The sequence below is a fragment of the Crocuta crocuta genome, unplaced genomic scaffold, assembly GCF_008692635.1.
Source record: "Crocuta crocuta isolate KB4526 unplaced genomic scaffold, BGI_CrCroc_1.0 scaffold273, whole genome shotgun sequence".
Classification (NCBI taxonomy): Eukaryota; Metazoa; Chordata; class Mammalia; order Carnivora; family Hyaenidae; genus Crocuta; species Crocuta crocuta.
The window spans coordinates 4,418,644-4,440,077 of record NW_027529425.1 but is presented as its reverse complement, the minus strand read 5'-3'; the positions used below and the strand labels follow the sequence as shown (position 1 = coordinate 4,440,077).

General features: G+C 58.5%; 1 protein-coding gene across 4 annotated transcripts in view; it reads left to right on the top strand.

Annotated features, from left to right (window-relative positions):
• The window catches only part of SDK1 (sidekick cell adhesion molecule 1), a 518,084-nt gene that overhangs the window by 446,581 nt on the left and 50,069 nt on the right, over window positions 1-21,434 (top strand). For all 4 annotated transcript variants that reach the window (XM_077758767.1, XM_077758766.1, XM_077758768.1 and 1 more), the window contains 4 exons: window positions 936-1,006; window positions 6,812-6,947; window positions 7,644-7,703; window positions 9,685-9,786. In XM_077758767.1, the coding sequence (XP_077614893.1) occupies window positions 936-1,006; window positions 6,812-6,947; window positions 7,644-7,703; window positions 9,685-9,786 (369 nt within the window). The remainder of the gene's footprint in view (window positions 1-935; window positions 1,007-6,811; window positions 6,948-7,643; window positions 7,704-9,684; window positions 9,787-21,434) is intronic.

The following is a 21,434-nucleotide window of genomic DNA, read 5'->3' as shown; positions in this document are numbered from 1 at the left end:
GAATTGTGATCAAGTGTGATCAGGAAAGCTGGATGAGGGCCCACCTTCAACTTAAGACAGACCAGTGAGAGGCCAGAGAGCTCCCTGGAAGGCAGGATGAGGGGCTGGAGGTATGGCTTCTGTCCCGGGTGGGGGTGCCCTAGCAGGTGCAGAGGAGACTCACAGAGCAGATGATCGGGGACCAAACCCTGGCTAGTCACCTGGGGATGGGGTGGGGAGAACAGCCTAAATCACTCCATTCAGTGACCGTTTGTGGACACTTGACACACGGCCTCAGGATCTCACAGCGCTGGCCATGGCAGATGGCTGCAGGGCTTTAGTTCCTGGCATGGAGGGCCACGTCCACGGGCAGAGTGAAAACTGACCTTGTCGGTCCAGAGAACAGGGCAGAGATGCAGCCGACGCTCTGACTCAGAGATGTCCCTCTGCCACTAGTAGTCAGCGCCCCTCCGTGACAGTCACATTTGTGCGGGAGCGCAAGAGCCCTCTGGCCAGGCTTGATCTTTCGTCCTGTTCAGAGCCACTCTGACCTAGAACCTCAAAGAAATGATGCTTCTCTCCAAGGGAGGTGGTGTGCCCCCCTGAGAAGATGTGCATCCAGCAGCGAGGCTCCCACGGCAGGATTCCCAGGGAAGAGGCACACGTGCCCCGCGTCTCTGTGCGGGTCTGCCAGGGGGGTGAGGGCCAGGCACTGTCTTGTCACCTCCATCAGGATCTGCTCCCTTCTATCTGAGTGGGCAAGCAGTCGGGCGGGGAACAGGCTTTGCAGGGCATCCACAGGGGCGGGAGGGCAGTGGGGCTGCTGGGGGCCCACTCCCCAAGCCCCAGCCAGGCCATGGCCCCACGTCCTCACCAGTGCCTAGAGAGGGCTGGCTCCAGAACAGGGCCAAGTACAGGCAGCACCGGCTAATCATCGCCTTCTCTCTGGATTCCAGTTCCGGGAGAGCCTCCCAGTTCTGTGTCAGTGACGCCGCACACCACCTCCTCCGTGCTGATCCAGTGGCGGGTAAGGGCCCGGGGATTACGGGGTGTTCCCTAAAACACTGTCGGAGGCTGGGCCCCATGTCAGTCTGAGGGTCGGTTGCCAATCAGAGGAAACAGCCTGGTTGGCGTGCAGAGGGGGCTGGAGCACGTGGGGCTCCCTGATGGCCGCGCGTGTGGGAACGAGCTTGAACTCAGCTCACCAGGAGGGCCTGAAGGACAGCAGGGCTGGTGCCAGGCAATAGGGTGGAATGTTCCAGGCACCTGGAGAAGGGTGGCCCAGCGAGGCCTCCATGGTACATACAGAACTGGGTAGCGTCCTACAGGGCGGTGAAACTGTAGCCTGCGGAGGTGTCTTTTCTAAGAGAATCATTTGCAACCAGACAAAAACCCACGGGGAGTCCTCCCTACTCCCAGGTCTGAATCCTCAGTGAACAGTGAGTCAGATGAAGGCACGTTATCCTAAATGATCACGTAATCTTGCTGGGCCACTAAGCAGAGCTGTAACAGGACGTCGAAAGGACGTCCTTTCTTTGCCAAATTGGAACATTTCCGTGCTTTTGCTAACAACGTCGTGTGTCGAGGACAAAAATAAGAGAGGGCACCCGCCCCATCTCAGGGCAAGCCCAGCTGAGGGGCCGACTGGGTCTGAGGGAGAGGGCTCAGCAAGGCCGGGGGAGGGGGATCTGGGGTCACGGGCCAGGCTGGAGCCGGGCAGGTAGGGCCTAAGGCAGTGAGGAGCACATCATGGGAGCTCTGGCTGAGGAAGAGAGGCCAGAATGGGGTGGCTTTCCTGGGGCGAGGGGCGGGGAGCCAGTGCTTGGAGCCCAGGGTCCTGGGGGAGGGAGGTGGGGGTAGGTGCCCTGGTCTGTGTTCACGGCTGCAGCAAGGTCAGGTCTGCCTCTGCTCGGTGGTCCACAGCAGGGTCTGCGCTGCATGGGCATCTTCCTCCAGGTTGAGGAGATCGTCCAGGAGAGTGCCGGCAGGAGGAGGGGGGCTGCTTTGAGGGTCTGGAGATGAAGGGGCCCAGGTGACTACAGAACCGAGAGCAGACCACAGTCTGGACGTGGCCTTGGAGAGAGAGAGGCCACGCTTCACTGTGGGCAGAGGCTGGCACAGAGGGAGGGCTGGAAGGGATTACTTTGGAAAGGGTGGGGACGAAGGGCAAGGGTGGGGAGAGAGGGGGAAAATGCAGAGGTGACCCTCAGGGAACCTGTCCTAAATAGACGGCCTCCAACAGCCTGTTCAGAGCACACTGGAGGCCCTCCAGGCAAGGGCTGGAGCCCAGCAAGGAGCAAGAGGGAGAGAAGCACTGAGTCGGAGGGCCCCCCAGCCTCCTGGGGCCGGAAGACCAGGGTTAGGGGGTACGCGCCAGCCATCAGGGGGCTTCCTGAACTCTCAAGTGGTGGCTCCTGACTGCTGAAGATTCCCGCTGCCTCCCACGTGCGGCCACTCGGTGGCATCAGTAGGTATCAGCACCACCCATGTGCCCTGGCCACGACTGAGGAGTGCAGGTGGAGGGTCGATGCAGGTGGAACTTGGCATGGCCTCTCTCCCCCGGACGAGAGCCGGACTTTCATAGCCTGGGTTCCAGTAATCACGCCAAGTCCCCAGGGATTGACAGAGTGGCTGGGGGCCCTTCTCCACTCTCTGCTGCTAAGTGACACTGCTCAGGGGTGAGGGAACCCTTAAAGATGATCAAGAGATAGTTCCAGACGTCATCCGGTGAAAATGGAAACTGGCCGCTGTGGCATTCTGTCATTTCCAGCCTCACCCAAGTGCCCGCCTCTGGGAGGCTGCGTCCCTCGAGCTCACACAGAGCCTCGGCTAAGTGATGAAGAACTCTAGGACTGCAGACCCCAGTTCACCAGGGGACCACTGTGACCCCGATGGGCTTCTCTGGCTCCAGGCTCCTCTTCTGTAAAACTGGGAGGTCAAAGCCAACCTGCAAGGTCTCTAATGCCAGCCTCGTTAGCTCTCCACACATCTGACTCCCAGCAGGGCCTTTGGTGGGAGGTGGGAGGCATTCAGAATGGAGATGCAAGGTTCCAGAAGCTTCTGGTTCCCACTCTCCGCTAACTCAGTCCATCAAAAGATTGTTCTTTTCTAACTTTGCTAAATTCTACCAGAAAATGAGCATTTTCTTTGTAGACGTGCCATTTGGCTTGCCAGGAACTAGGTGAGCTCCTAGTTACTATAGAGGCTGGGCCAAGGCTCAAGACGCACCATCCCCTCCACACAGCGGCTCTCGGCCCCCATCCTGCCCCCGATCACGCGGGGCTCCACACCCCTCGGTTGCGGTTGGACGGCTCCGTGGCTGGTGGGTAGCCGCACCAAAGGAACTTGGCATGCGTGTCCATCAGCTGTCCCTGTTCAGAGCCCAGTAGAACAAACTAATTGCGAGAAGCCCAGAGCAGGAGGTGGTCAATACGATGTATTGTAGAAATAAATGCCTGTCAACTGCCAGGCAATTGAAGTATAATTAAAATTATGAGTAATTTACTAAATCAGAGTGAACAGAACAGAGAGACTCTGTTTAAATATAGATTTGCATCCCAGATGAAATGTTTCACCTGTAAACCCTTTTTTTCCCCTCAGTAATTTGTTGAAAAATGTGAACACCACCTGTAATTTCAAGGCTGCTGACCCACTTAAGCAGCTCCTCCGTCCAGTCTGTCAGGTTTGATTTTTCCTGGTAGAATAATCAGTCTCTGCCTTTCATGGGGTCCAGGGCTATTTGGAATCTAAGGATTTGAGCATATATTCTAGACAGCAGTGGTATTGTGTTCACACTGAGTGCAGCACCTAATAGACACTAATGCTTCTGTGCTGGTCACAACATTTAAGCTGTTCTGTTCTGAAACTTCCAGTGGCTCCTGTCGTCTGTCACTCAAATGCAGTTGGCTTTGTGTGGCTGCAGACTTCTCTAAGTGGATGCTAAGGCTGCTTTTTAGCAGAAAAACATCCTCTTAGGCAGCAGATCACATTGTGCACGTTGGACTCAGCAGAGGGTGGACTCAGTGCTGAATAGGCACCTTCCTAAGAGGATGGTGACCGCCACCTAGACAGGGGGTCCAGGCACCGGGACCTCCTCAGGACGTATCTTGGGTTTGTTCTTTTTGTCTGTCACCTGCAGGAGACCGGTTCCTGCGTAAGGTGCTAGGCACTCAGAGGTGGACAAGGCCAATTCAAGACCTTGAAGGCCTTCTTTTTAGCAGACTGAGCCCCGTGACACATTCATGGGAAGACAGTGGAGGGGAGCTGGAAGGGTGCTTCTGACCGCTTCTAGCAGGACGGACGGTCCCTGCCCCCACCCCAGGTAAAAGGCAGAGAGACAGGCACCTGATCTCCTGAACAGGTGGCCAGTCAAGGGTGAAACTAACCATAGGTGGGGTCATCTTGGACGTCAGCAAATCCATGAGCGAGCACCCGCCATGACCGGAGCCTGTCACGGATAGAATGGGGAAATACAAATTGAAAGACGCAGACTTGGCTGTGCCACGTGGAGTCGGTGTGGAATCAGAAACTACCAGCGTGGGGTGGTCAGGACCGAGGGCTGGAAAAGCAGGTCTGTTGCTGAAAGGGAACCTTCTGGTCAGAGTCCCAGCAGGCTCTAGATGCCGTCTGTCTACCTGCCATGGGTACGGGGCTGAGCCTGGGAGGCTGAGCAACCCGGCCCAAGCCTGCACTGCTGGGAGCCAGGACTCCATCCCAGAGCCTGAACTCAGACCATGGCTTCTGGAACTTTCCATGTGTTACATGGAGCTGCCCTACTGATACCTGCCAGGACATCCAGAGTCACAGAGGTCTCTTTCACAAATGACAGATGGGTTTACTCTGAACTCCAGGAACAGAAAGTGTGGTTAAACCCATTCCAGAAGCCTGTCCGGGCAGATCCCAGCATCTCCACAGAGCCTGCCCTTGGCGGGGCCAAGACCTGTTGCAGTCTGAATGAGGCCACCCTCCGGGCTGTATGGCCACCTGTCCCCTCCCCATGCCCAGACGGGCCGCCGCAGGGCGTTTCTGGGGTAGCTGCTGTGAGTCTGCTGCCAAATACGGGTCCCGCCTGGTTGGGAACAGCAGCTGTGCTATGGGATGCGGGCTCGGCTCCCTCTCCTCCTCGGCTGGAAATGCTCGTGAGCTCAGAGTGGCTGGCCTTAGCCCCTCCCCTCCTCCCTCCAGCCCCAGGATGCGTGTGGACATGGGCCATGGGTGCAGTATTTGCTCTCTGTTGCAGAACCCCAAGGAAGGACCCCGATCTGCCCAGACTCCCGACTTCCTGCTTGTTGATCCCTGTGGCCGGTGGGAGCCAGTCTCCCTCGACCCCAGCTTCTCTTTCCATGAAAAGCAATTATCCTCCAATAATTGTGCCTCTGGCCTGCACACCTGCACAGTCAGGTCCCGGGGCCTTTGAAGCCTTCCTGAAGAGGCCTGAGGTCAGATTACGCCCGCAGCTGTCAGCTGTCACTGTCACACGGAGGCTGAGGGAGGCAGCCGGCCTGTGAATCCATGTGAGCTGCTCTCGTGTTCAGAAACACCCGGAATATACCCGGCATGCTGTGTCCCTCTGGTCCAGGCCCGCATCTATACCGTGGCAGCCTACATCAGTACCAGCTAGCTGAGCTATGCCGTTGGAGAGTCCAGACAACAGGATTCTGCATCATCCAAACCTGCCTGGTTTCTTCGGGTTGTGGGAAGCGAGGGTTGAAAGAGAACAGGATTAATCTGAGCCTCCAGATCCCTCTGGTCCCTGGTTTCAGACATAAGAATTGCATTGTGAGAGTTTGGGGACAAGGATGTGCTAATGTCCTGGGGCTGCCACAAACATGTTAGCTCACACCGAGTACTTAGAACGACACAAATGAATTCTCACACAGTTCTGAAGGCCAGAAGTCCAAACCAAGGCATCAGCTTAACCTCCTCTTACCTTCATCCTCAGAGGCCCTGTTTCTGAAGAAGGCGGCCTCCGCAGGGAATGGGGATTAGGACACCAACGTATCTTTACAGGGGACATGGTTCAACCCACCACAACCCAGGGGTTTTCCTATGACAAAGCTATGGTCTCTGCTGTGGGACTGGGACAGTGTTTACTGAGGCACTGGTGACACCCTATAGTCAGTGGCTGTGTAGGGGTCACGGGGAATTCGGTGTGCCACCCTGTCCCCGGACAAACATCATAACCCTGCTGCCAGCAGTCCTGGACATGCCCTTTGTCCATGTGTCTGGCCACAGCTCGGATGGTTCTTGTCCTTATTTGCTGAGTACCCCTGTGGGAGCACCGGACCCAGGGTCCCCGGTCCCTCGGCCGGCACCATGGCTGCTGTGGCCCTCCCCAAACTCGTTAATGGACAGAAGGTGATGGGAGGGAGGATAGGCTGGGCCTTGGCTGAGAAGCGCATCCCTGTGTGTGAGGCTGCCACAAGCCTGGGCAGCCGTCAGGGACAGGGCGGGGTCCATGGGTGCAGCAGGGCCCAGCCACACGCATAGTTCTCTGGGAGTATCTGGCTCACCGGTGCCTGGCAGCTTCCTCGCCTATCTGCGACCCAGGTGCAGTCCCTGCCCACGGGGACTCCTGCAGGCTGCACATGGATCATGATGCCCGGTGCCCACACACCGGCACCAGGAAACCTGGGCCCTTGGAGCAGGCTCCACAGCCTGGCCCTCGACCTCAGGGTGCCCTGTGCTGCCTTTCATGACTGTGGCACCGGCCCTTTCATTCATAAATAACCGAGAACTGCCTCTTTGAATCAACCCCAGTGCTGCTGGAGGACTCAGCGTGAAGTGGGGAGCGCCAGGCCGCTCCGCTGGGCTGACTGTGATGTATTTGCAGCCTCCGAGAGACGAGAGCCTGAACGGCCTTCTCCAGGGATACCGGATCTACTACCGGGAGCTAGAGTCCGAGGCGTCCTCAGTCACAACATCCAAGACGCTCAAAACCCCCTCAGCTTTACGGGCTGAGCTCACAGGTGAAAGCCTTCCCCGTCCTGACACAGGCATGGGGGTGGAGGGGCGGGGAGATCCCCCCGGGGAAGAGTGTGCGTGTTCGCTGCGTGCAGGGCACGGGGGAGATGCCGCTCGCCTCCAGTGAAGAGCCTCTTGGGTGGACGGGGCCCTGCAGCAGCCCAGGCACGCAGAGGACAGCCGGCCTCTAGAAAGCTCCACAGAGAGGATAACAGGGGAGGCTTCTCAGAGCAGGAGTCCTATGAGCTAGGCTGCCAGGGGAAAGGGATTTCACCGAGGACACGACGGGAGGCGTGACTTACAAGGGTCCCGGCAAAGCTACGTGGTCAGGAGGCAGAAGAGCCGAGGGGGCCCTGGATGGACTCGGGCGGAGCGCCTGGTGTGTGCGGCTGGGAGGCGGGGGTGTCTTCTCCAGTGTTATCTGCACTGTTGTGCCGGATCTAATCCTATGCGTTTAATCAGAGGGTGCGCGTAGGCCCCACTGTCGTGGGCTGGGCGCCTGCTCTTGCAGGAAGCAGTGCAGGCCCCCCCTGAGCCCCGGGGAAGTGCTGAGGGCTGTGCGGTCTCTGGCCCATGGCAGGCACGTGGGAGGCGCAGCGGCCGCCAAGTGAGGCGCCGGCCCCTCTGTTTGCACAGCACATCATTCGCAGCAACCGTTGCCCGCATGCTAACTGCCTCTCTGCCTTGCTTGCCCCTGATAGCCCAAAGCAGCTTCCAGACCGTGAACAGCAGCTCCACGTTAACGACGTATGAATTAACACGTAAGTGCTCGCCGCCTTCAGCAGGAGGCTCCGTGACTGTGGGGTAGGCCAGGGCCAGCGCCAATTGGCCTCTCAGTGCACCGAGTGGAAAGCAGCTTGGATTAATGGCTCTAATTTCTGGAATTCCGCCTCTCAAACGCTGTTCTCAACACAGCAAAACCACAAGGGAGGCAGAAAAGGAAACTTCTAGAAACTGAGGCTGGGGAGGGGTTTTACTGACAGCTGGTCTTCGATTTTGGGACAGAAAGCGAAGTCAGGCTGAGCAAGGTCTGTCAGGCTCCCAGGGACCTTTTCCTTTTCCTCTTTATTGCAATAATCATGGTAACATATCCATAAAATTTACCATCTTAACAGTTTGTAAGCGAGGGGCTCGGGAGCTGTAAGCTAGCTCCTGGCCATCACCCCAGCGCCCAGAGCTCCTTTCTCTCCCGCAGTAAGACTCTGTCCCCTCTGGATGCTCGACTACCCCATCCGGCCCCTGGCGCCCACCTTCGACTTTCTGTCTCGGCATCCACACCCCCTGGGACCCCATGCGAACGAAACAGCGCAGTCCTTGCCCTCTTCCCCTTGGAGTTCTGTCCCTGCAGGAGCCCACTTGGGACACCGGCCCTTTCCAAGGCTGAGCAGCGCCCCACCACACACACTCAGCCCATGTGGGCCGTCTGTCCATCACCCCTTCCCTTTGGCCGCACCAAGTCACGGGCCCTTGCGTTTCTGGGCCTCAGAGGGTCTCACGGTCCAAATGCGGGTCTGAGGGGGGCCCATGACATGACTCCCTTGCGTGCAGGGAACCTCCCTGGACCAGAATGTGGATAAGGGAAGTGGAGGGAGGCACTCTCCCAGGGCTCTCCAGCACCATCTCATCACATCCCAGGAGCCACTGGGCAATGCACCCCGCCCTGCTGGCCGGGCAGGCTTCACGCCAGTCCTCTTCTCCTCCACGCTGTGCCCCAAACCTGCCCTGTCCTTTGCCATCTGCCCCACTTCCCCACCCACTGCCTGTCTCCCCTGACGCTACCCGGCTGAGGATCAGCCCTGTGAGTTCAGTGCAGCCCGGGTTCCAGAGATGGGGCTGCCCGGCTGGACCATGCTCTGGCCTTGTCAGTCTGGGTTGTGAAACAGGAGAGGGGCCCTGACCACACACTGTGTCCGCGTCCATGCTGCCTTGTCTCCAGTAACACTGAAGAGCCGCTCAGTCCCGGGAGGAGACTTAACAAGCCAGGCGGGTGCGTGTGGCAGAGGCCACTGTGGTGGCTTAGTACGAGGTGGCATGGCCTCAGCAAGGCTGAGAGCGGGCGGGGGGGAGGGGGGCCTGCTCGGCTGGCTGGGCATGTCTGTGAGGCTGGGGTGGAAGGAGCTCGGCGTCCTGAGGCTCTGAACCTCTGCTGAGCGGCTGCCCACTGGGAATCACGATCTGAAGCCTGATGTGAGTCACCGCTCACTTAGGAGGCCAGACCCGCACATAGGGCCTCAGGAAAGCCAAACTGTGACAAAACAAGATTAGCCAGCGGGAGAACCTTCCAGAATGTTTTGGCTCAAAGGTCAGCCGCTTTCACCATGTGTCCTGTGTAATCCTATATATGTAGCTTCACATACCTTTCTCTTCCCAGGATGTGGTGGTTAAAGACTCAGAGGCCTTTGGTTTGCAATATATTTCCTGCTTAACTGCCAGGGTCTTACTCCATAGATTCTTACAGAGCGATTCTGGAGCAAACGGCAAAGCCCACATCATGTTCTGTCACCGCGGTTCTTTCCCCCGAAGAGGGCTTTGCTGCTGCCTTTACCCCGAGCGCCCAGTGGAATGGGTCTCTGCTGCCTCACTCGGTGACCTTTAGTCCTGGGCCAGGGAAGGAGGAGAAGGGGAATGCTCGTGACCACCCCCAGCAGCTGCTGGGAGGCACCAACCCCCTTGCTGCAGCTCTAAGTCTAGGAGATGGGCCAGGTCCTGGGCGAACTGACCGCCGTCTCCTCTGACCTGTAGACCTGAAGAAATACCGGCGCTACGAGGTCATCCTGACTGCCTACAACATCATCGGCGAGAGCCCGGCCAGCGCACCCGTGGAGGTGTTTGTCGGTGAGGCCGGTAAGTCCCCAGCACCCCAAATTCCAAGAGGCCTGGCCTGGCACCCTCACAGGCCAACTCTGATGGTGGCGGGCAGGAAGTCTCTGGGTCACCGCTGGGCAGGTCAGGGTGTGCCGCTGGCTGGAAAGTCCCCACGGCCGGGGTGACCCTTGTTTCTAGAACCGAGGGTTGGTTTGCCATCTGGAGCCCGCCACTCGCCAGGATGTGCTCCAGGGGAGGCAGGCTGTGGCCTGCATGGGCGTCCAGGCGTGTGGGAGCCTTAGCGACCACAGCAGGTGCTTGTACTCTGTCGCCCAGGCCTCAGCCTGACCTCCTGCTAACCGCCCTTCTTGGGTCTTGGAAAGCCACACGGATCATTGCTCATACCCCTTTAGATAAGACGTGGGTCCTGAGTTTGTTTCAAGGGCTGTCCCTTCTGTCGAGGCGTCGTATCGCATTGAGATCGGGTTGGGCTTCTGTCCTCTGCCTCACCTCCCGCCCAAGGGCCCTGCCCACTCTCCTCCTCCTCTGCTGGGGCTCCTGCCGGATCTGTGGGGGCAGTGAGAGGGCCAGGCTCCAGGCCAGGAACCACCGGAACACCGAGTCCCCAGGCTCGCAGGAGAATGAGGTCTGGCCACTGTGCCAGCCCACAGAAACACGTCAGGTGACCTTTTGAAATTCAGAGAGGTTACATTCACAGATCAGAGGGCAGGTGGCAGCACTGGGGGCCTAACTTAGCAGGGTTTTTCCAGAAGGGCCAAGCAAGAGATTAGGGGAAACGAGATGCTTGGAGCACAGGTTCCGTTGGCCTTTCTTCACATCTGTCCCCAGCGGTTACTCGGAGCACATGGGGGGTGCTGGGTGGTCGGAGTTTGGGGCAGATGCCCCTGGCCTCACAGGAGCTCATGGAGGTTGGGCAGAAGCATGGGCAGGGAAAGGACAAGGCCCCCGTGGTCTGTAAGTGTGGGGCTCCTGGACCCATGTTGGTGACCAAGGCCAAGGGCAGAGGGACGGGCACGGCCAGCTGGCCAGGACAGGTAGTACCTGAACTGCCCGGTGGCGGCCTACACTCGGAGCTGGGGCCCCTGGAGGCCGAGCCTTAAACCCGGAGGCCAGGGCGGACGTTGAGGGAAAGGACTGCAGCCAGGCGGGGAGGCATGTGGGTGCCGGGAGCGCCATCGGCCGGCCAGGTCCCCGCGGGCGGAAAGCCCAGCTCCGTGCTCCACGCTGCGGGGGCCGGTCAGCTTGTCTTGTGCTGGGTCAGCTGGTGCGACGTAAAATCTGCCGTCCTCACTGCTCTGAGTGAGGGGGACGGGGCAGCGGCACGGGGCACGCTCACAATGCTGTGCGCCCTTGCTACCGGCCATGTGCAGAGCCCCATCTTCCCAAAGCAAAGCCATTGCCATCAGGTGGTCCCTCCCCTTTCCCTCCCACCTCCCTCCCCTCCCCCGCCAAGCCTGCTTCGCCTGTTCTAAGCCTCTGATATGAGTGGCATCAGCCACACGATGTTTGTGCTCCTCTGCCCGGCTCCTTTTACTGAACACGTTTTCGAGGTTCGCAGCACACATCAGCACCTCGTTCCTTCTCCTGGCTGAGGAGCGAGCTGCATGCCCCACGTTTGTCTCTCTCCCTCTGTTGAGGGACACTTGGGTTGTCTCCGCCATTCGGGCTTTGGGAGTAGAGCTGCTGTGAATACTGGCACACGGGTCTTGTCCTGCAGCACTGGGCTGACACCAAGCCGATCTCCCCGTCTCCCTCTCCTCTCCGGGAGGTGCTCCTGCCCCTGTTCCCCCCTCAAGGCTGGTCCTGCTACCCGCCTCCTCCCACATGCACCTGCGCCCCGTGCTGTCTCCTCCCCCTCCCAGTTTCAGCTCCCTGGACCCACAACCCTCAGGAAAGGGAGGCTCCAGCCCCCCAGCCTGGGCTCCATCTGGCCCCAGGCACAGAGGAGCCAGCTGCATTGCCGCGGGCACCGGCAGGAGGTGCCAAGTAGGGCTTTAAAGCCCCCACGCAGACTTGCACCCAGTGCCTGTGGAGCACCGCTCGCCCCCTGAGCCCTGGAGTCCTCCCCTGCCGCCCAGGACTGACTCCAGCGCCCTCTTCTCCAGAAAGCTTCCTCCGTGGGAAGTTCCACATTCTGCCTCTGTGCCCCAGTCCTTGGGCGCTTCGCTAATACCTCTGCCTTCTGTTGTCCCATGGGACTGGCCTGGATTCCTCCCCACGGGACCACCACCACTCATCTCAAATGCTCCTCACCCTGAGCTTAGGACCACAGGGGACCTGAATGCTTTTACTGTCTTGCAAATAGAGGCCCCCAGACTCCCAAGAGGACGAGGCAGGAGAGCCCCTTCCGGGAATCCTGGGCACTGGGAAGTGCCCCAGTCGGCTACTGTGAAATGGAGGGAATTCATGTCTCAGAGCAGGTGGGAGTAAGTGGAGGGCAGGGCTACTCAGAGCGGCCTCATCCTGAAGCGAAGTGATGAGTGACAGTGGCATCTGCCCCGTGACTGCTGTGGTCCCGTTACCTTGCTGCCCCAGGCACCGTCATGCAGTGAGCATGCTTCTCCCCTGAGCGCTCTTACTGGCACCTCCTTCAGCACCTGGCAGTGGAGGGGAGGGGAGGGGAGGAGAGGGGAGGGCAGCCAGGCAGGGTGCAGGAGTGTGCGCTTGGGAAGCGGGCAGCCAGGGTGCTTGTAGACTGCTCCTTCACTACCGTGGGCAGGCAGCAGGGACAGGGACCAGAGGAGCCTGCTAAGTGCCAGGGGCCAGGTTCTGCGCGAGGGTACACTCGTGTGCTCCAGCACCACACGTGAAAAACCCCAAGTACGTGGCCTTGAGGTTCTGTTTCCCCTGCACGACCTCGGATGGGTAGCAAGAGGGAGGGAAGGAAGGAGGCTGTGTGTTTGCTGCTTCCTCCGTAATGTGGGCTCCAGTCTCCCCAGGAGACTAGTCGAGGATACAACACAGAGGCCCAGCGGACTGGTTGACCCCAGGAGAGGGTGTGCCAGGTACCTGGCAGTCAGGGGACAGGGGAAGGGAGGGAAGGGCAAGACCTGCCTGCCCGTGTCGGAGGGAAACAGGCACTGACCAGGGTCTGTCTGGGCCCTGAGGTTCGGGACTCAGGGAGGAGCAGGGCCACGGCCCCAAGTGATGAAATCAGAGGGTCTTCGGTATCTGGGTGGAGAAGACAGGGAAGTGGGCTTCTCGGTGCATGTGCTGGCCGCGCTGGAGCCCCAGGGAAACACGCCGTTTGTAAGTGGCTGTGTGAGCACGGGCAACTCAACCAAACACTCTGGGCCTCTAGACTTGAGGCATCGTGGAGCAGAGGGGAATGCTGTGAGCTAGGACGAAGGAGACTTGGGTCCTCATGCTGATTCTGCCCCTAACTCATCTGTCCTGTCCACAGGATTAAATGTGCGAAATGTGATGGGGGTGGGGGGGTGTCAGTATTTATGAACAGATGATGGAGACCCTGGGGGAGTCACTTGACTGGCCTGGCCTCAACTGCAAAGCAAGGTGTTTAGAGTAAAAAGTCTCAGTCTAGCCCAAATATATAATATTTCAGTCTGTTTTTATTTCATGGAGAAAGGTAATTTTCAGGAAATTTCTCATTGAGATTGATTTCTGAGCCCAGGCAGTGCAAATTGGTAAAAATAATACATCAGTATGGACTCCAGTTTGCAGGAGATAAAAGCCCAACACATACAGGCTTAAGCTAGAAGAATCATTTATTAACTCACATAACAGAAAACAGTTGAAGAGCTTGGGTATGGCTTCAGGCATGGCTGAATCCAGCATCCTACCAAGCTGGATTGATGTCCCCTGTTGGTCCCACTCTCCTGTCAGTCTGCCCCTTTCCTGAGCAGACTTCTCATCACAGGCAGCAGGAAAGGAGTTTCCCTTTAACAATGTCCAAGAGGAAACCCACTGGCTGTCCTGAACCCACCCTTATGACAGCCCATCTGCAGACCAGATTCTGTGGCCAAAGGCCTGAGGTCCGCAAAGCAGGCGATGTTGTTATCTGTCACTGAACCGCTGGTATCGAATGGGAGGGAGGATCCCCAGGGGAATGGATGGGTGCATACTGTAGCAGTGTACACAGTGCTGATGGCAGAGTCCACCAAGTGGCCAGAGGTTTCCCCGGGAGAGGTCCAGAGCCCTGTCTGTGGGTGCTTTGGCATAGCTGCTGTTCCGGTCACCTCCAGGCCCCTCTCTGTGTCCTCGGGGTTCCAGGTGCTACAGGGCTGTGAAGGAGCCCACACCCTGGCCTTCAAGACACCTGCCACTTGGATGGGCCCCCACTTGTGGGATAAGGCTGCCCTGGGCCAGTGCTGGGCACGTGAGCCCTGCCTGTATTTCTAGGCACCCCCGCCCCAGGCCACTCACCCCTGGAATAAACACCAGCTGTGCCTCCCGGAATCCCTGCTCTTGCTTCCCGTCTGTGGGAAGACCCGAGTCCTCCTACAGCCCAGCTTCGGGGCCTGCACCTCCAGGGGTGGCTGCCTCCCCCTCTCTGCAGGCACACCTCGTACCCCCCTCCATTCCAGAACACTCTGCACACACAGCCTCCTGCACTTCCCATCTGTGGGGTGTCTATGAGTGACACAGAGTGGAGAGCCCCTCTGATTCACCCTGGTGTCCTTAGGACTCTGCCTGGAACACAGCAGCGCTCTGGAACACTGTGGGGAGTGAGGGAGCGAGGGGCAGACGAGAGCGGATTAGGGAGGAAGGAGGGAAGCCAGCAGCCCTGGCCAGAGGCATGGCCACCAGGGACACCTGACAGCAGGCGGCACCCCAGAGGGTGGAGACCCTGGGTCAGGGACACACGGGGAGATCCCAGAGGGGGGGCTTCAGCCCTGGCTCCCGTTTGCCCCACAGCCCCTGTGCATTGAGAGAGGACAGGGAGCCCAGGAGCCCCGAAACTCGGAGAGCTCCTCACAAAACCAGCAGAGCAGACCTGACTGACCCCAAACCAAGCCCACAGCTGTCTGTTCAGATTCCTCTTCCACTCTGATCAAAGATGATCCCACCATGAACCCTGCGGGTGACCCATGGGGCCAGAGCACCTCTTCCCTCCTGTGCTGGGGCAGGGGTGTCGTGGAAGCAGAGGACCCCCACATACTCCTGCAGCCAGGAAAGGGAAGTGACAGTACTCACTCTCACAGTGCGGCGTCCCCTCTGCCCATCAGCACCTGCCCCAACCCGCCAGCCCACACCCCTTCAGGACCTAGCAGCCCCCACTCCACTCCACTGTCATTCACTGCACACGTCCCTGCAGCTGGTGGGCGTTAATCAAGGTGCCTCATTTAGGAGGCAGGGGGTGTTGCTAGAGACCCTGTGGATTGGGGTTGACTTCCTGAGGCCTCTGTCACAGAGTTGTGGTGAAGAATTGGTGAGACTGAAGAATGAAAGGTGCCTGGCCTGGCTCCCAGCCCAAGGACACATGGACAATTGTCACTCCACTGCACTTCATGGGTGGGGTGAGGTGAGCCGCTCCTGCTGGGCTGTAGCTCTGCCTTCCCTCTGAACCTCAACCCAGTTTTGTTTTTGTTTTTGTTTTTTAATGTTTATTTCAAGAGACAGACAGAGTGCAAGCGGGGGAGGAGCAGAGACAGAGGGAGACAGAATCCGAAGCAGGCTCCAGGCTCTGAGCTGTCAGCACAGACCCCAAGGCAGGGCTCGAACTCACGAACCACAGGATCATGACCTGAGCCACCCAGGCACCCCATGGCCCAGTTTTAGAGACAGAACGCACTCCATCCCAAACTCAAGCAGGCCTGTCCAGAGCCCCAAGCTGGTCATGGCAGAGCAGAGGAGACCCAGCGGAAACCTAAGGAGGCAGCTCTGGCCTGACCGGGAGACATCAGCCAGAAGCAGTTCTGGCCCAGAAAGCGACTGAGGCAGCCAAGTGCTCAGCCTGGGACTGAGCTGACGGCCCAGACACACCTGATGTTCAGGGCCTGGCCACAGTCCCGGAGGCTGCGGTCTGGCTCCAAGACCACAGGGCACGCCGCAGAGCACACAGACTCCATGCGGATGCTATGACCCAGGAGCGTGGTCAGATGGCCTTGTTGGGCCCCTGCATCACTAGACTTGCAGGAGGAGAGGAGCTGGGGGTGCCTGGGGGGAGGCAGTCTGCCCTAGAGGGGTGGGGTGCATGTGGGGGCCTCTTGGGGAAGTAGTCCTGCTCCAGGGGAGGAAACACAAACAAGGTCAGCCTCACCCTTGAACTTCCTGCCCTGAAAAGCTGCCGTCCTAAAGATCACCCTGCAGACGTGTTGGCCAGTCACTGTTTCCAGGGGCTTCTGGACAGGCGGGCTCAGGAGCTCAGGCCCCGTGGCGTCCTGCAGGGGGAAAGCCACCTGTCTCTTTTGCACACGGGCAACAGACTCCAAGAGGGGTCCAGCCATCAGGCCCGGGACCCTCCGCTGGCCTGACCATGGTATCAGTGGCCTCAGATAGATGTTTTGCTGCCGAGAGACAAGAGATGAAAAGGGAAGCCCGGTGGTGCCTGGGGTGGGGGCTGCTCCAAGTGCCACAGCTGGGCTCTTGGCAGCAGCTCACAGGGAGGCCCAGCTGGGATCTTCAGCCAAACTTTCAAGGCTCCTCTTGGGCCTCCCATTCCATTGCCTGAACTATGGAAAGCCCAGCACTGGATTTCCCAGCCTGGCCGCAGCCTCCCCTTCCCTGGGGACCCACAGATGGGTCTGGCACACCGTAGGCCCCAGGCAAAGCCATATCCGTGGGGTCAGGGCGGCCGGGCCTGTGCAGCCCTGTGTCCCAGTTTCCCAGCACAGAGGCCAGATGCTCCCCCAAGTCTGGCTGCTGCATCTCCTGCACGAGTGCCCCCAGTGCCTTCCTGTGAACCTGCATGAGTTAAGCTATATGTGCCACTCATTTATGGAGGCTGAGGGAGCCCACAGCCTCTCCAAAGAGGCTAGAGGACCCCCCACACCCACCGAGCCCTCAGACACTCTGAGCACACTTGTTCTCTCTTGTTCTCTGCATGATTTGTGAGGGCTTTGTATACATTAGGGATGTCACGTCCCGCCTACTTGTGGCCCACGCTTTCCCTTTTCTGTTGTTTGTCACTGGTTTTCCTGTGTTTGAGTTGTGTGGTCAGGCGCGTAGACGGGCGGAACCTCTGCATGCATCCAGGAGCCCCGCGAGTGGCTACACTGTCTTCCTGATTTCCATGGTGTCGCTTTTCCCGTTCGCTCTCTAATGCCTCTGGAACGGGCCTTGGGGCCTGGTCAAAGTGAGCATCTCAGTGGACGGTTTTTGGAGATGTGGCCCCAGTCCCACCATCTCCGCCTGACCTCTCTTCCCGATGCCCTGGCGCCGCCGACCCCTCACCCACGCTGCGCTATCACGTTCTCCATGCTTCGTGGTGCTCGTCCTATTTTTTGTTCTACAGAACTTCTCAGCCATTCCTAGGAGCTCTGCGATCGTTTTGACAAATTCTGCCGGGTTTTTGCAGAACGTGTATCACATTCTAAATGGATATAAAAGTGTCCCCAGGAGTCACTGAGCTCCCCCTCCCCCTCTGGACCTGTCTCCCCTCTGGTTGCCCCCCCTCCCTCGCTGGAGCAGCAGTGCCCTTGGCTCCGCCCTGTGTGTCACCTGCACTGGGTCCGGCAGCGTGGTCACTGGGAGCCCCGACACCCCAGCAGCTGGTCCTCACTGCACCCACAGCAGCCAGAGCCCCGGCCGCCTGGCTGTCCTGGCACTGCAGCTGTAGCTCTGGGAAAAAGGACTGGCAAGGTTCTCTCTCCAAAAGAGGGAGTCGGGACTTTGTTCCGCGGGAAGCGCCCAGTGAGAAGCACCCACGAGAGGCCAGGTCAGCAGCCTCCCGTGTGGGGGCCTTTGCTCTGAAACACAACACATTTTGCTGAAGAGGGAAAACAGACAGTCACACACTGTAGTCGTTCATCGGTTCAGGTGCCATTTGGGTGGCTTTGGGCCTGTGCATCACGTTGCAGGACTGAAGAGAATCTGGGGGTGACTGCCTTGCTCTTTTTCAGAAAACAAGAAACTTAACTGTGAACTACCCTTCTTGTCAGCTTTTAATTACTGCTGGCTGGAGCGGGAGCCCAGTCTCGCAGCTCCTCGCTGCTGTGGCGCCCCCTAGCGGCAGGCAGAGCCGGTCTCCCTGCTCCTCGCTGCTGTGGTGCCCGCTAGAGGCAGACAGAGCTGATCTCGAACCCCAGGTGACAGGAGACTCTGAGCCCTGCTGGCCTCAGAGGGGTGTGCGGCCAAGAGTCAGTGGTACTTGTGCAGAGGACTCACGGGCCCACAGAATCTTGTCCTCCCACAGTGGGATCTACAGATAACTACTCGTGGAATGCAGGCTCATGACAGCATGGAAACCACGGGCAGTTTCGGTGGCCGGTCTGTCAGTCGGCCAGGCTGTGTGTAGGTGGAGGCATGGCTTGCACACCAGTTATCACAATCTATGATATGGGTGTCAGCTGCAAGTGATCCTGCACCAGGCGGGATCACTGTCGCTGGTTCCTGGGTGAGCAGCAGGGGCTCAGAAATCCTCACCTGGTCTGGAGGTGGCCTCGTAGGCTCCTTCTCACCCCCTAGGGCTCCCCTGATGCACAAACACCTGACAAACCATTGCCTCCAAGTCCAGACTAGAAACTTAACTGATGCCAGCAGACTGGGCAGATATTGGTGAGGGCATTAAGAGCTTGCCCCTCCCCTCCCTAGGCCGGGGCCAGTTGCAAGATATGGTCCTGGCCCTCTACTGCCTCCTCCAGGCAGTCTTCAGCATCTCTTTTCCCAGGAAACCCTGTCCAGAGGCCATGTGGGGAATGAGATGACCCAGCCAGGCAGCTGCGTTAATTATAAAGCCACCACAAGCACACAGGGGATGGGGTGCTAAGCAGGGGAGGGGAGGGCTGAAGCAGGAGTGCTCCCGGAACCAAGCCAGCTGTGCAGTGAGACGCACCCAGGGGGAGAGGGCAGTTTGAAAGGAGGCTCCTAGACCTGGGCAGGCTGGCAGGGACACGAGGGACATGAACTGCGTCCACAGGTGTGAGTTAAAGCCCTTCGGCAGGGACTCGTGGAAACCTCCAGAATCACCACGTGCGCCCCACGCTCCACACCCCTGTGCGGGTGATCCTCCACCAACCCAACCTCATCCCATCACTTTTCTGTTCCAGCCCCTCGGTGGATCCACACCATGTGTGGGGGGTCCTGAAACAGAACTCTGGAACCCTTCCAGCCCAGCCACATCTCTGGCCCCCAACTCTGGGCGCCTCTCTCCTGTCCGTGTGCCCCCTATGCAGCGCCCCGGCCTGGATTGCTGCCCTTCCTAGCAGACGTGGGGCCCAGGAAGTGTTGGTTGATAAATGACATTTCTAATAACTTAATTTCCATCAATGTAGGAAGGTTATAGAGAATATTCAAATGCCTAATGCTGTGTCTGGAAAGGATCCCAAACATTGTGCAATCCGGAGTCCAAGGCCTCCAGATTCTCAGGAGATTTGTCTGATTACCATACCGGTGATGGGTCGAGACTTCGCTGTCGAGGGCCCACTCGCTCAGAGCTTGAGAGGCCCCTGAAAGGGGAGAGACCCAGGCAGGCCCTGCCCTGGAGCAGTGCACACTCTGGGCATAGAGAGAGGTGCCCTTACCTGCGACCTCTAAGGGGGCGAGGCTGTCCAGGGTCAAGGTTTACTTACTGCGTGGTCTTCATGCCTTACAGAGCCCAGCTCAGACTGGCATGCCTGCCGGATGCATAGACATCGGGCCAGGCCATCCCCTCGGGGGAGGGAGGCGTCGCTCCCACCCCGGAGTCTCTCCCCAGAGCCTGGGCCTCGCCTGGGCCTCTCCTTCCTGAACCTTCTCCCTGTCATTTGTTGTGTCACTGCTGAGCAGGGAAGCCTGCGGCACACACAGAGACCAACAGGCCAGCTTCATGTGCCCCGGCGCCCTTACCACCTGGCTCAGCCACAGCGTCGACGTCTGGTCCTACTTCCCCTGTGCTTCAACTTGCGCCCTCCGCCCACTGACTCGAAAGCATTTGTCAGACATCGTATCCTTCCTTTTAAACATCATATCATTTCATTCAAAAATATCTCTCCAGCGTGTATTCCTAAAAGAACTCCTCAAATACATACATACATATAGACATACATGTATACATGTAATATATAACATATATCCATATGTGTATAAGTAATAATATACGTATATATGCATACACATATATATTTACATAATATATGTGTATATGTAAAAGCATGAAGCCATTATCACACCTAGAAAAATTAATAACCACTTCTTCACATAATCAAATATGCAGTCAGCACACAGGCTTCCCTGGGATTGCCTCCCCTCCGCCTTCGGTTCCTTCCTCCACCTCGAGACGTGCCAGCTTCAGCCCCATTTGCTGTTGGAAATGCCAAGGTTACTTCCCAGCCCTGCCCTTGACCTGCTTGGACTGCGGCCAACTCCGTCTGGGTCTCGGTGGCACCCTGGCTCCCGGCTCCACCTCTGCCCTCTCTTTGGTGCCGTTCGCTGCATTCTGTCTGCCTCCTCTCCCGGGCTGGTCGCCGCCTTCCCACATCTTCAGGTGCCTTCTGGAGCCACACGATTCTCACGTCTCCTCCTGTATGTGGCCCCGGGAGCAGTGCCTCTGTCCATCCCCAAATCCCAGGTGGCCCCTCAGGTGACAGCCTTGACGCCTCCCGGCCCTCAATCCCCACCACCCATCAGCCAGTCACCATTTGTTGACTTGCAGTCCCCGACCTCAAATGCACTCTGTCACTTTCTCCTTTGTCATGGCCACAGCCCTCATACACCTGCCCCTGCCCTCGCAGCAGTCACCCGGCTGGTACTCACGGCCAGTGCCCTCCCCAGGTGCGGCCCGGTCGTCTCCAAGTGTACGACTGTGGCCACGGTGCCCCTGCCCACTCACAAAGCCTTTCCAGAGAGACGTCTGATGGTTAAAGCTGCCTCAGCCCCACCTGACTCTCCTCTCCAGCCTTCAAGTCCTTCTCCATGAAGGACTTGCCTCTTTGCCTCTGGTCCAGGCGTGGTTGGGGGCCCCCTGGATGTCCCACAACTCACAGGGCTCTTCCAGCCGGCAGCTCACCCCAAAGGGGGGAAGAGCCGGCCTGTCTCCTGTGCTGAGTGCACCTGCTGCCTGGGAACAGGTGCTCCAAGTTCACCCCGAGGCACAGGCCTCTCTTGTGACTTGACCTCCCCAGCACATACCTTGCAGGTGTTGGATGACTAGCTGATCGTGGGCTGTCCCCTCTCTGGCTTGTTTGGGACAGGCCAGGCTCCCTGAGGCCCTTCCTGGAACAGGATGCTCTGGGCTCAGATTCCAGCCTTGCTTCCTGTCGGAACGCGGTCTCATTTCCCTTCCTATAAAACAGGAGAGTTCGTGCCGGCCTCACTGGTGGCAGGAACAAGGATATCTGTAGTTCTGCAGCCGCCCTCTCCCACCTCCCCGCCTGCAGAGTGGGGGTGAGGGGCAGCACAGCTTGTGCAGGGCCGAGGCTTCCTGCTGCACCCCCCTGCTGGTGACCTAATCCCCAGCCTCACTTTACATGGGTTTCTTCAGCCCAGTCCCTCTGATCTGCAGTGTCACCTGGAGACCACCTGGGGTCCAGCATAGTGGTTCCCGACACTGGGACGTGGGTGGAGAGTAG